Here is a 13,747-nt window from a genome sequence, read left to right on the forward strand (position 1 = left end):
CAAGATTGCTTCTGTTTAGGATAGAAAAGCCACCAGTAAAAATATCATCAACATTCCTGCGTTCATTTTTATAGTTTCGCCAAATGCAAGTCAAATGTTTAACTCTGCACAAGAATTTTTTCTTGTTCAGTTTATATTCAAAAAGCTATTTTACTGAATATAAATAGAGTTTTCTTATCAGAAGTTGTTCTTGTCAGCAGAACATGATTAGAACTTTTATGCTGGGTCTTATTTTCTATTCTTTGGACTGTTTTTAAAAGCAGCTTATTGTGTGCCACTGACAATTTAGAAAATAATGTGGGCTAAATTTTCAAAAAGTGAATTCTTTCACATCATTTCTTTCACATGATACAGCTGTATGTGCAAACACCTTCATGTATATTTCTAGAGCACTAACATGAGCACACAGGAATGCCTGAATTAGACAGTTGAGCACACAGGTAACAGAATCTATTAATGCAAGACTCGGACAAAGAGATTCTGTTCATACAAATTTTATCGTGTGCAAGCACTGGCGTTAAAACATGTATTAATAGTAGTATCGCTTTCATTAAAGTATTGCCTGAAGGCTCCAGGCAGGGATTAGGGCCCCATTGTACTTGATGCTGTGCCACATACATAATCAAGACAGACCCTGCCCAGATCTTACAAAGGTATTTTTCCATGCAAAATTCCACACACAAAAATAGAAACTGTGGTAGGGCCCCTTTCAGTTTTGGTCCTCTGTTTAGAAACAATGCCATTTACAGTATAAAAATATACACTCCGGGTAAAATTCTTTAAAAAGTGCCAAAGTGATTTAGAAGCCTGCATCCTATTGACTATCTAGACTTCTTTAGGGCTTGTCTAAACAAACAATGCATAACAAGGTAGGTGTAAATCTACTTCTCACTAGCCTGCTGCATGCTAACTGTCCATGTAGACTCTGCTGCTATATACTAAAAGTTCCCTAATTTTGATCTGCTCTGAAATAGAAGTAGATAGACATTCAGACTCGGGCTGGAGCCCAGGCTCTGGGACCCTCCTCTTGGCAGGGTCCCAGAGCGGGGGAACCAGCCCAAGCATCTACACCACAATTTTACAGCCCGACAGCCCAGGCACACAAGCTCAAGCCAGCTGAGACAGGCCAGCTGTGCAGATATACCCTAAGTCACTTTTGAAAATGGGAGTTAGACTATTAAGTCACTTAGATGCTTTTGAAAACTTTAACCACTTTATTTTTTTAATCCTCGCACTTTTTATTACTGGTATTTGCATGAAAACAGTTTTTAAGAATTCATCTGCACCTGCTTATTACTCTCACCCTCTCTTAGAGAAGACTATCACACCTTTGGTTCTGCCAGAGGTTTGTGCTTTCAGGTTAGGAAAAAGCAGCAGGAACAGAAGAACTCTTAGGTCTCTGTTCTATAAACAGCTATGCACCTCTTGCATGGTGCTGAGCGTATAAGGGTTGGGGAAGTGGGGTGCTAGAATTTCCCATCATTGCTGTCACAGCTGCTTCTCCACTGGCCATAGCAACCGTGCGTGTAGTTATTCATGCAGAGCTTCTGATGGCCATCAGTCTCTTAAGTACTATATCATTCAGCCCAGGTCAGAGTATGTCCACACACCACAGTGTTTAAAATGCTGGTAGCTGCCTGGGGCCTTGCCTACATGAGGACTACCACTGTGGCTTCCACCAGATGAGCTGGATGTTGTAGCAACAGTAGGAATTTTTAGGGAAAATATCCTAATGTAGCCAATGCCATTAACATTGCTTGGAACTGGAGATGTTCAGCATCCATATAATCATCCTCTTCAGAAATAAATGTCCTATTTGGAAACAATCATCCCTAGCAATAAAAAGCGAAGTTAGAAACCACTTGGACACTACAGTCATCTGATGTCCAGATTTGTTCTGGAAGTGGAAATGGGCTGTGTTTGACTGTCAGATCTTAAAGGGGATCTTTCCATTAAAATATTGGCAATATATCAGTAATATGGGGCATCAGTCTTTAAAAGAAAGGGTTCACACTATATAAAAGAATTTTTTAAAGAATTAAATTAGCAAACACAGCAATGTATAAGTATATGGGGGGTAAAAAGTTTACACATTTTAGCGAGTTTCGGGTTGAATCGATAAGCAACTACTTTTAGCAATGAAGAAAAAAGTGTTAAGTGAGTTGTATGAATTGCTGAAAAATCAGCAATTAACTCATAGGAAAAGTAGTGGGATTTTACAACATACTCATTCATTTTCAGCAGGACGCTTGTGAATTCCCACAAACTATCCCCCAGGAGTCACTACTACAGCATTTACACTTCTAAAAGAATATTTATTAACGCTACTGGTGCTCTCATAGGGCAGCACAGATAATGTTCAGCAAAACACAGCAAATTGTCAGCAAAATTAACTCCAGGGTGAGTGGTAACAAAATAGGGGGTGAGTAGAAATATACAGAATCCATAACCCTGATATTTTTGATATATATATAACGTCTTTTACAGCTTCCCTTTGCAAAGGGGTGGTTTGATGGGATTTGTCCATAAATAAATGATAAATTTAACAGTAATAAGTCACCAGGACCAGATGCTATTCACCCCAGAGGTCTGAAGGAACTCAAACATGAAATTGCAGAACCACTGTGGTATGATCTGGAAAATGGGATAAACAGTGAGGTGGCAAAGTTTGCAGACAATACTAAATTACTCAAGATCCTTAACTCCAAAGCAAACTATGAAGAGTTACAAAGGGACCTCACTAAACCAGGTGCCTGGGCAACAAAATGGCAGATGAAGTTCAATACTGGTAAGTGCAAAGTAATGCACACTGGAAAAAGTTATCCCAACTATACATAAAAAATTATGGGTTCTAAATTAGCTGTTATCATTCAAGAAAGAGATCTTGGCCTCATCGTGGATAGTTCTCTGAAACATCTGCTCAATGTGCAGCAGCAGTCAAAAAAAGCTAAACAGAAAGTTAAGAACCATTAGAAAAAGGAATAGATAATAAGACAGAAAATATCATGATGAAATATAATTTTATGATACGTCCACACCTTGAATACTGCCCACAGTTCTGGTCTCTCCACCTCAAAAAAGATATATTAGAATTGAAAAATACAGAGAAGGGCAACAAAAATGACTGGGGTATGGAACAGCTTCCATTTGAGGAGAGACAAAAAGATAGGGACTGTTCAGCTTAGAAAAAAAATGACTAAGGGGGGATATAACAGAGAGCTATAAAATCATGAACAGTGTGGAGAAAGTGAATAGGAAAGTGTTATATACCCCTTCATATAACGTAAGAACCAGGGGTCACTCAATGAAATTAACGGGCAGCAGGTTTAAAATAAACAACAGGAAGTATTTTTTCACACAGTGCATAGTCAACCTGTGGAACTCATTGCCAGGGGATGTTGTAAAGGCCAGAAGTATTACTGGGTTCAAAAAAGAATTAGATAAGTTCATGGAGGACAGGTCCATCAATGGCTATTAGCCAAGATGGTCAGGAATGCAACCCCATGTTCTGGGAGCCCTGAACCCGACTGAAGGAAACTGGGACTAGACAACAGGGGATTTCTCCCTCACTAATTGTCCTGTCCTGTTCATTCCCTCTAAATAAAGAATCTGGCACTAGCCGCTGTTGGAAGACAGAACGCTGGGCTAGATGGAGCACTGGTCTGACCCTGTATGGCCATTCCTATATTCTTATTTATGATCTTGTAACTTAAAATATCCATTTACTATAGCAAAACGAGTTTACAGAGATTAAGAAAATGTGCAATCAGAATTTCTACACAACAAGTGGATATATGTACCCAGGAGCTTTGTTGTTCAATGAAGTCAAATAGCTTTTCTGATAGCAGAGAGAACTGAACTTCATCAAACAGCAAAGGGTCATTTTATTTTACTAGTAATATTTCTTAGGTAAAGCTTACAAAAAGCACTTTTAGGAGAGAGGCCTGCTTTCAACTACTTTGGCATAGGCTGCAGAAACACAAACTCCTGGTTCATATACCAGGAAAAGAGAGAGAGAGAAAGAGAGTAAGAGACAGTCCTGCATTGTGTTATCTCAATGGAAGAACACTGAAGTAGTTGTAAGGCTAAAAAGCCTTTGGAAATAGCCCATTAAGCTCTTTGGTTGTAATGCACTCTGGGAATAACATATGAAACAAACCTCTGCAGGTGAGTGAAATGTTTGAAATAGCACACATTTTAAGAGTGCTAGATTACATCTGTGTCTCTGCAACATTAATGAGCACCCATCGTTCACTCATCCATTGTGCCTTCTTTGAACTCTTTATGTTGTCTTCAGCACAAATGGGGGTTCATGTATTGAGGTGTCAAAGTGTACAGCTCAAAAGAAAAATGTGGTCCAAAGTTCTATTTGATTTGGGAAATAAATGGGTTTGTATTAACCATCTGGATGCCTGGAGCCAATATATGGCATTTCTTGCTGGTGATTCATTTTACATTTCTGGCTCACCCCTAAATTTCTTGACTCTCAGCACTGGAAAATGAATGAACCCAAAAATATAATTGATTTTTGACTCTAAAGTTAAAAGACTTTTGATAAATTATTTTTAACTAATTAAGGAAGAATTTGAATAAATACAAAATGCAGGTGTATGGTTCTCTACATAATAATTACTTTCTTAGATAGATCCAGATCTGAGTTTCAGCTGAAGTTATTCAACAAGAACTGGAATGATACACAATTGTAGTCTAGTTTTAATCAGAGGAGTCCAATTTGGTTAATAATCCTTCAAAAACTTTAGGCTCTTTTATGACTAACTGCAACCTACACTTTAGTCTTCTTTTTGTACGCATGTTTGATTTTGTTTTTAACCATATAACACATTCTGATCATTGTTATTTATATAATATTGTACTTTAACTGAATTTGTACCAAACAGCAGGTCTGTGAAGAGTTTACAATTTAACTGCTGTGCTGGAAACAATGCAATACAGAATAATACAAACACAGAGTGGCATATGGTCACTATGTAATTACTTCATCAGATTAAAGTAATCAGAACATGATGTTTCAGCATCATGTTTTTCTTTCGCCCCTCTTGAAATTACTCCTATGGGATATATTCTAATCAGAGCAACATTGATGCTACAGAACTTCTATAATAGCCACCATTCCAGTCCTGCCACCATTCCATCAGCATCTCCAATAGACAAGCTTGTGGGGGTTATTAGACCTCCAGAAGTTCAGCATCACACACAATTCAGTTCTTTTACTCACTTACTGTAACTTGACCTTGGCACCTTCCTCCATCAAGTTATAGTCTGTTTTTTCATTGTTTATATAAATTACTACATCATACAGAGGACCTATGGGCCTTATTCAAAGCTCACTCCAGTCAGTGCAAAGACTCCATTGGATCTCATGGAGTTTGGATCAGGGGAGCACTAAAAATCTGTTTATTGCCCTGTTGGTTACTCATACTTCTTCATTTCTTTTAATCTGTTAGCCTGAACTCTTACTTTCCAGTTTTGGAGGTTGCACTTTTTCTTCTAATCCATAAAGTGATTCTGATAATTGGTACATTGGTAACAAACCATAGTAAAACTTTCAGTTTCATATCCGGAGTCATGTCCATAATTCAAAGACCATCTAAATCAGGGGTCTCAAAGTCCTGGCACATGGACCATCTGTGGCCCGACAACCTCCCCACTGTGGCCAGCAAAAACTTTTTTTCAAAGCTCATGGCTGCCGGCTGGGGGGGGAGAGATTTACATGCCTCTCCCACCAACGTTGCTCCATCCTGCTGCTCCTGGGACCCTCCGAGGGGTGCACTCAGCAACGTGTCATTCACCTCAGGCAGCTCCGCTCACTGCAAGCAGTTCCCTATCCCTGCTGTTGCCAGCGGAGCCGTGAAGTAGAGATCCAGGCAGCCATGCTGTCGGCTGTCTGCTCCGAGCAGCACCCCCCCACCCCACCCCCGCAGCTCACACTGGCTGGGGGGAGAGAGACAGAGATACCATCACTAGTTGCCGGGCAGAGTCAGCCATGGAGGCAGTATCACTAATCGCTGGGCAGAGTCAGCCAGGGTGGCAAGAGGCCAGGGAGTGATGGAAAAGGGTGGTGAAAGGGCTGGGAGGTGATGTGAACACCATCTTCAGTGACATTATTGGCCCACTGGGAGGATTTGAGGACTGGCACTGGCCCTAAGGTAAACTAAATTTGAGACCCCGATCTAAATAATAAACTCACTGTATTGACTGGAACTAAATGTCTATCTTCATTGTCAAGCTCTCTCCTTTCCGTAGCATATTCCTATGTTTTAATATGTTTCCTATACTTTTTAGAAAAGATGGGTTTCTCCTTACCTCCTTCAGCTAGCTAATAAATCTTCAACTATCATTAGTACAACTCGTGAACCCATTCAATCCAGGTCTAGGTGGAGCATAATCTACCAATGACTTTATGTATCACTAATGATTCGAAATAGCAGAAACTGTACGTAATCTCTGAGGCCAAACTCAGCTTTTCTTTCGAACACATTAATATTGCTCTTTCAAAAATCTGTATAGCTCAAGCAGAAGCATACAGTGCCAAATTCTGCTGCCTCTTATGCTGATAAACTCAGTGGAATGATTCAAAAGTTATACCCTTGTAACAAACAGTAGCATTTGACCCATATTTTTAGAACAATTAAAATAACTTAGCATTAGTTTTTGCTACCTCGAAGATATATAGTGAAAGAGAAAACATTTCTCCATGTAGTGTGTGCACTACACTTTTTTATCATGTGCAAAAGACAGAGAGAATTTAGTGCTTTGGAAAGCTGGTGCTAAATAGCCTTAGAAACAGACTCCCCTGTTCATCCAGAGGCTAGATAAAACATGGATAACTGTGTAAGATTTCTATATCCTTCCCTACCAATGTGCCTCAACTCTCACCAGCAGTAACCACCTCTAGACAGGAGAGGTTCATCCTCTATGTCCATTCAAACCATGATCTCTCCAATTAACACACAGACAACATAACATGGCCTAGTAGAGAGGAAGGACTGCCTAGGAGTTATAGCAGTAAGCAGTGAGTCAGGGGACCTGGATTTCATTCTTAATTCTGCCACTGATACATATCATGTGACCTGGGGTACATCACAAACGTTCTGCGTCTCAGATTTCCTATTTGTAAAATGTGGATAATGTTTTCCACTTTTGTTAAGTGCTTGGAGATAGTAGAATGAAAGCTACTACTCAAACACAAGTATTATCATCATCAGTTTATGGTTATGGTTTGTGTCATACCTGAAGACCTGAACTGAAACAACTATATCTTCTCACATAGACAACCATTAGACACTATCAATGTGGGCTGGATTTGAACTAGACACCTAAAAGACAAAAGTTTCTAAAGCTCACTGCTAATCCCATAAGCTATCCTGCAATTTAAAACATATTTACCAATAAAGATATGAGTGAAGAAAACAATGTCTTCTAATTTGCTATATTTTTCTAGTCATTTAACAATTAGGAGAATATATTGCGTATCTTTATAACAAATATAAACTGAAACTCAGTAATTAGAAGCAGAGAAGTGTAATGTAATCATACATTACAAACAATATTAACCACATTATCCTGTCTGTGGAATCTGAGACAATACATAATAAAAATTGCTAAATGTTAAAGAAGTAGAACACTTTTTGCAATATTTCAGTCCAAAAGAAACTAGCTCACTACAGTATTTTTTATTTTTTGTGTGTGCTCGCCTGGTTGCAATTAAATACAGGAAGGATATTAAAACTTCCAAGAGATTTTTTTTTCAAGCCACAACAGAAGAATAAGTGCAGTTGCATAATTGGAACCAAATCCAAAACCCACTTCCTTCTTATTTACTAGCATCAGCTAAAGGACACTATTTAGATGCTGATGCTAAAAGGTCTGGAGTTGACAACTATAAATCATCTATGGGGAAATTTTTTTCAAAAGAATCTTATGCCAAGGGTTAAAAGTTTATAGTTGAGAGACCACAGAAAGTTAGCGCCCACTGCAAAAACTACATCCTAGCAGTCATCCTGTCTCTCTTCAATAAAGTCCTTGAATTTTGTTTTGTTGTAGGGAAAGAAATCTTCACCAGTTAATAATCAGCTACTACTCTGCTACAGTGTAATTTGGAGACGACACAGAATCGGAGGTCTCTTTTACAGGATGCTAGGTCACAATGACATTCTATTTTACGAGCAGACATTTGTCATCTATACATAGCAGAGCTAAAATTAGAAAATATGCTTCCTGATCATCATGCTATATATCATATATATATATATATATATGCTTTGGGTCTTTTTCATTAGAGGCTGAATTTCAGTTCAATGTTGCCTTGTTACCAACACTGACAGATCTGTGCAGAAAGTTTAATATTAAGGTGATCTGGGAAAAAGAAGGCCTCTTGCATGGCTTTAAGATAAACATAAGAATGGCATCTGAGGATAATGATGGAAGCTTAAATATTAGAATGTATGGATTTGGGGGATAAAACAAACCAAATACTATTTTCCAGCACTTTCAAATTATTTCAGGTATTTAAATAGCTCTGATTCTTCATGTTCTTAGATAAAGATCCCACATATTTTATCTTGAGTACAGTGAATGAAAAAGAAGGCAATACTGTCCTCTTACAGGTGTAGTGTAGCCCTGCCTCCAACTTCATATCCTTAAATGCTGTTTGTATTGAATGGAAAGGTGGGTATTTTAAATAAGGCAAGGCTGAAGGAAGGAAGAAAAAATACAAGCAGGCTGCAATGTTAGCTTGGTGCCAGAAAGTGTAGCAGTTGGATGCAGAAAGTTCTTCATAAAGATCACTGTTGCCATAACAACTTTAGTAAGAGTGTCCTTCAAGAATGCATTTGGTTTGCCATCCAGGAGAAGCAATCGCCCCCTTCACACTAGAAGAATTACTAAACTCTAGCCTGAGTCAGGTTGGAACGAAATTTATCATCGTCAGTTTGGGATTGCTAATTTAAGGCCAAATTCTGAAGCACTTACTCAGACAATATTCACATCTGAACCCAACTGAGAGCTTTGCTGAGGAAGGATTTGATCTTTATTCAGGATACAGGTACAAGGAAGCAAATGCTATCTTTGAAATTAACATCCTAAATTTTCTACACTGCATCCTTAGCCTGAGCCTGGTTAGCCTGAGTCAGCTAGCATGGGCCAGCCGCAGGGTTTTAATTGGAATGTAGACATATCCTCAGATTATATACTGACTCTGACAGTCAGGATGATCCTGTGCAAGTTACTTAGGCTGAATGTTCAAAAGGAGTTAGGCTTCTAACTTCCATTCATTTCAATGGAAGTTAGCACCCTAAATAGAAGGTAGTAGTCTAACTCCTTTTGAGCATTCAGCCCTTAGCCTCTCTGGAAGAAATAAACCCCAGTCCCAAGAGCACACTATACTAGGGTGATTTCATCAGCTGTGTTTATCCATACATTACAGGGATATTAAAAACACTAACTAATCAAGCCTCAAAGTCTTTGAGATCCTCAGTAAAAGATGGTATTTAGGAGGCAGACAGAAGGGCTGTAGTAATAATAGTCATCAATCAAAATAAATCAACCACTACTACAGAAATATAAACTAGGAAATTTGTCTCTAGTATTGTTTTCAATGTCATTATATCAGGGATGCATTTGGCCCAATGCACAAAAACCAATAAGAAAAGTAAATCTACATCAATAAGCTAAGTAAAACATTCTTTAAACCCGTACCTGAGATGACAATAGATTGCAGTCAATGTGAAGTCCCTTCCCAGTTTTATATCTTTGAAGCAGGCCGGCCATGATTGCTCCATACGTGTACAGCCCTGTAGCAAGGTCTGTCATGGCTACTCCTGGCCTAACTGGACCACCATCCTAGCAGAAGCGAAAAAATGGGAACGGGGAAGAATTAATATTTTGTTATGGTAAATTCCATATAAGACAAGGGTTAAAAAAATATTTTCATATTACACATTACAAAAACATGCTAAGAAGCTAAAATATCTTCTGAGTGAATTAAGTTGAAAAGTCTGCCACTGAAAAATACATATTCTCACAAGTATCTACAGATAACCTGTTCCTAGCAATTCTGTAACTTTACAGTGCTCTCCCCTACAAACAGTGGTAAATTGTGAAAGAATTGTTGTGCTATTCTATCCTTTATCAACACTATCGCTTTCATTCAATAGTTTCAAAATGTCTTTAAAAAATAATAAATTGTTAGAGGCAAAATTATTCCAAAGAAAAATACAATTTAATATACCTGGAAAACAAGGTACTTGTCATTACAGGTTGTCAGTGGCACATGTGTGACTGAGGAGGAAGGCAAACCGCCCCCTATTAATTTTCTTGCTGTATCTTAAAACATTCATCACTGGTTTCCAGTAGAAAAGATTGTTTTATAAAAGGAAGCCTTGAAATGCCAGTGGGGATTCACAAAGGTTTTATGAAATGAGATACAATTTGAGACTCACTTTTTAAGCATATTTAATATTCAAACATAAAAAACATATATATCCAAAATGAAAAGCTTGTGATTCTGTTACTAAAATGTAAGAACATAATAAGAGTCCCATACAGCTAATTAGATAGGCCTACTAGTGTTTTGTATCTGCCCTTCAATACAAACACACTTTTACCGATGTTTGCTTTCTCATCAGCTAACATATTACAAAATTACAACCAAACCAATCTGAAAAGTGCTCAAATAATGTCTAGTTAATGTTGAGCTGACTGGTTGGAAGTGCAGGTGGTTTAAAAATATTCAAAATTATGAATCCAACTGTCCAGTCCTCCATGATTTTCCTGTCACGTGCAATGTGATGCAATGAAGTGTAACAACTTCTCTTTGCAAGTATGTATTTGGGACAAAAACCTGGATCTTCAATTGTAAATACTAAAAGAGAAGGAACAAAATCAGGATTAGGTTCCATCAGTCATGCTTCAGCCTTTTCTAACTGTTTAAGGTTCAGTGTTTGAGATCAGTCAATTTAACTAAGTAACAAAGATTTCATAGCTTCTCTGAATCATTTTTCAATTGTGTCCTAATCAATAGTAAAGAACTAGAACCACACAAAACCACACAAATGCCGGATTTCCACTGAGAGTGTGACAGTAACGTCATCAGGCTACAACCTTCAAATCCTTCTAAAATCTTCAACTGCTTTTGTAAATTTAGTGCTTCTCTATAGAGTTCCTTGCCCAAAATAAGTGCCATGTTTTGACCAAAGTTCTCCTTAGGTTCAATGCAAATTTCAATGCATTCGTAGTAATTGGATCAATCTAGGTACTTCTGTGGCCCCCCATCACTGTATATCTGAATGTGACCCCAAAACTAATGAATTCATCCTCACAGCATCCATGTGAGCTAGGGAAGACCCATCTCCATTTTACAGATGGGAAACTAAGGCACAGACAGATAAAGTTTCCTGTCCAAGGTCGTTCAGGAAATTTGTGGCAAACCCAGGAATTGAACCACGGTCTTTTGAGCACCAGTCCAGTGCCTTGACCATAAGGCTACCTAAAGGTAGAGAAATTCCTGAGCGTTCCATCCAATGTCATTAGGAAGCTGGGACTCAATCCTCTTTTTTTAATCAACTAACCATAATGCTGATTATGGTTGAAGAATTTTTTTGATCTTCCACCATGTGCTTCAGGATTGTGCTAGAAATTATTTCTTTCCCAACAAGGTTTATAGTGTCCTGAACACTCATATTTCAGGCATGAAATCGTGTCACACTGAAGTCAATGAAAACACTCGCATTGACTTCATCCGGGCCAGGATTTCACCCCAGAAGTTTAAGATTACTGCATCCAAGAAGTTCTCTCATTTTGCTGCATTCTATTTTTGTTGTCTGAGCAAAAGGCAAAGAGATTTTCCAATATCACAGACTACTCAAACATCAGCTAGGGAATGAACAAGTCTACTAACAGAAAAGATGAGACAATCATTACTTCAGAAGCTATAGTACTTTTTATTCGAAGAAAGTTAGAAGCTAAGACTCAAATTCTGATGCCATTACTTGCATTGAATAGTTCCTTACTCTACAAGTGGTGGCACTGAAGTCAGTGAGACTACTCTTGGAGTAAGGTACTCATCATCACGAGGAAGCGTTCATCAGAATTTGGCCCAAAATCAGTGTGAAAAAGGTAAGTATGAAGGTTGCATCTCATAAAAAAGAGCAGTGTTTTGTCAAACAGCACACAGATAAGACATCTTTAAGCAATTCTGGCAGACATTCAATAAAACTTGAATTTGTACAGTCACTTTAACTACTTCTCAATTTACATTGCTAAATCTAATTACCTTTTAGGACTACAAAAGAGTTATGATAATTCCAATTCTTTTAAAAGAACTTGGTTTCACTCAGGAAAATAAAAACCTGTCCTTAAAGTCAAATACTGTCTTCCTATTCTGTTTTTAGCAGAGTAAGTTGCGTATATAAATCCGATAACTAGCTATGAGTCGTTTAAAGGGGATTTTGTTTGTACCCAGTAAGGTAATACTGCACTGTCAAATGCACTAAGAAATCAATTTGGGGATAAAAAATTGCAGGATATTAAGCTTCTATATACGACGGCAAGAACTGCTACTTTATTCATTATATTTTAAAATTGTCAAATGAAAAGTTAAAAAGACACAAAGTAGAAATTAAAGAAATCTTGAAAATCATCATTAAAAGTCCATGGAAGTTCTCTGTTACTTTAGGCACAGGGGCCGGTGTGAAAATTATTGCTTACTTCTGGGGGGCAGGGGAGGGGGGTCCAACAGCCAGAAGCTGGGTAGAACTGAATCAGTGCATAAGGGATATTTTTTTATTTCCCTGTTCTATCATGTAGTCAAGATACTATCTACCCTAAACTGTTTCATAGTGAACAACAAAACCTTTACCCTATATTTAGTGAAAGTCTTCAGTAGGTTAAGCAAAATGTATCCATCTTAATAATAACCAAGAAGCTCGGTAGGAGTAGAGACAAAAAGGTCATAATTCTAAATTTCACCAGAATAAATGAGGCAGCAACATTCTGAGATTGAAAACAATCTCCACTGGTTTAAAAAGACATCAATCTCAGCCTTGATGGAGAAAATTACAAATGCGAGATGATAACGACAAGGACAATTTCAGCAGATACTGTATCACATGAACTTCTCTCTTGAATCTTCGTACCAACATCTGCCTCACCAAGTACACCACCTTCCAATTTTTGCTTAATAAGACTGTATCTTTTCCTCCTCAAGTAGATTTCCTTTGTCTGTGTACATGGTTAATGCACAATTCTTTATCTATGATTCACAAAGAGAAAAACTTTGTTGAACGTTACTTAAGGTTGCTCTCATCAATAAATCAAAACCATAAAAGAATTTGTATTTCCTAAATTAAGGATTAAAAAGGATAAAAGTGTTGCAAAATCAAGCACGCTCAAGTTAGAAAATGCCAGGATGCCTTAGTTCGGCCCGCTTGTGCATATGCATTATGATACAGCCTTTAATTACGTGATCCTTCAAAAATAAAAAAAAATTAAAAAAGAGCACTCCTAGTTCATTCAGTGCACAGGAGGGACCTGCTCAGGGGATGAACAGAGGTTGGGTAGTGAAGGAGTCTGTTGTTTATAGGACCCATCCCTCATTTGTTGCAGAAATTGGGAAGTTTGTAGTGAACAAGGTAGGGGAGCTAGCTAACAGGAGCAATTAAGTGATCCTTGGGATGAGTTTGTTGTTTGCTAGCTTGTTGTTATATGCTTGCTTGCTTGCTTGAAGTCT

The 13,747-nt window shown here is 38.0% G+C and overlaps 1 protein-coding gene across 14 annotated transcripts in view; it reads right to left on the reverse strand.

Moving 5' to 3' along the window:
* SUGCT (succinyl-CoA:glutarate-CoA transferase) overlaps window positions 1-13,747 on the reverse strand; it is a 483,091-nt gene that overhangs the window by 393,562 nt on the left and 75,782 nt on the right. For all 14 annotated transcript variants that reach the window (XR_006279193.1, XR_006279194.1, XM_043508703.1 and 11 more), the window contains one exon: window positions 9,718-9,861. Coding sequence is in view for 12 of the 14 variants with exons in the window: in XM_043508703.1 (XP_043364638.1) it covers window positions 9,718-9,861 (144 nt within the window). In the remaining 2 variants the exon portion in view is untranslated. The remainder of the gene's footprint in view (window positions 1-9,717; window positions 9,862-13,747) is intronic.

The sequence above is a fragment of the Dermochelys coriacea genome, chromosome 2, assembly GCF_009764565.3.
Source record: "Dermochelys coriacea isolate rDerCor1 chromosome 2, rDerCor1.pri.v4, whole genome shotgun sequence".
In the NCBI taxonomy this organism is placed as follows: domain Eukaryota; kingdom Metazoa; phylum Chordata; order Testudines; family Dermochelyidae; genus Dermochelys; species Dermochelys coriacea.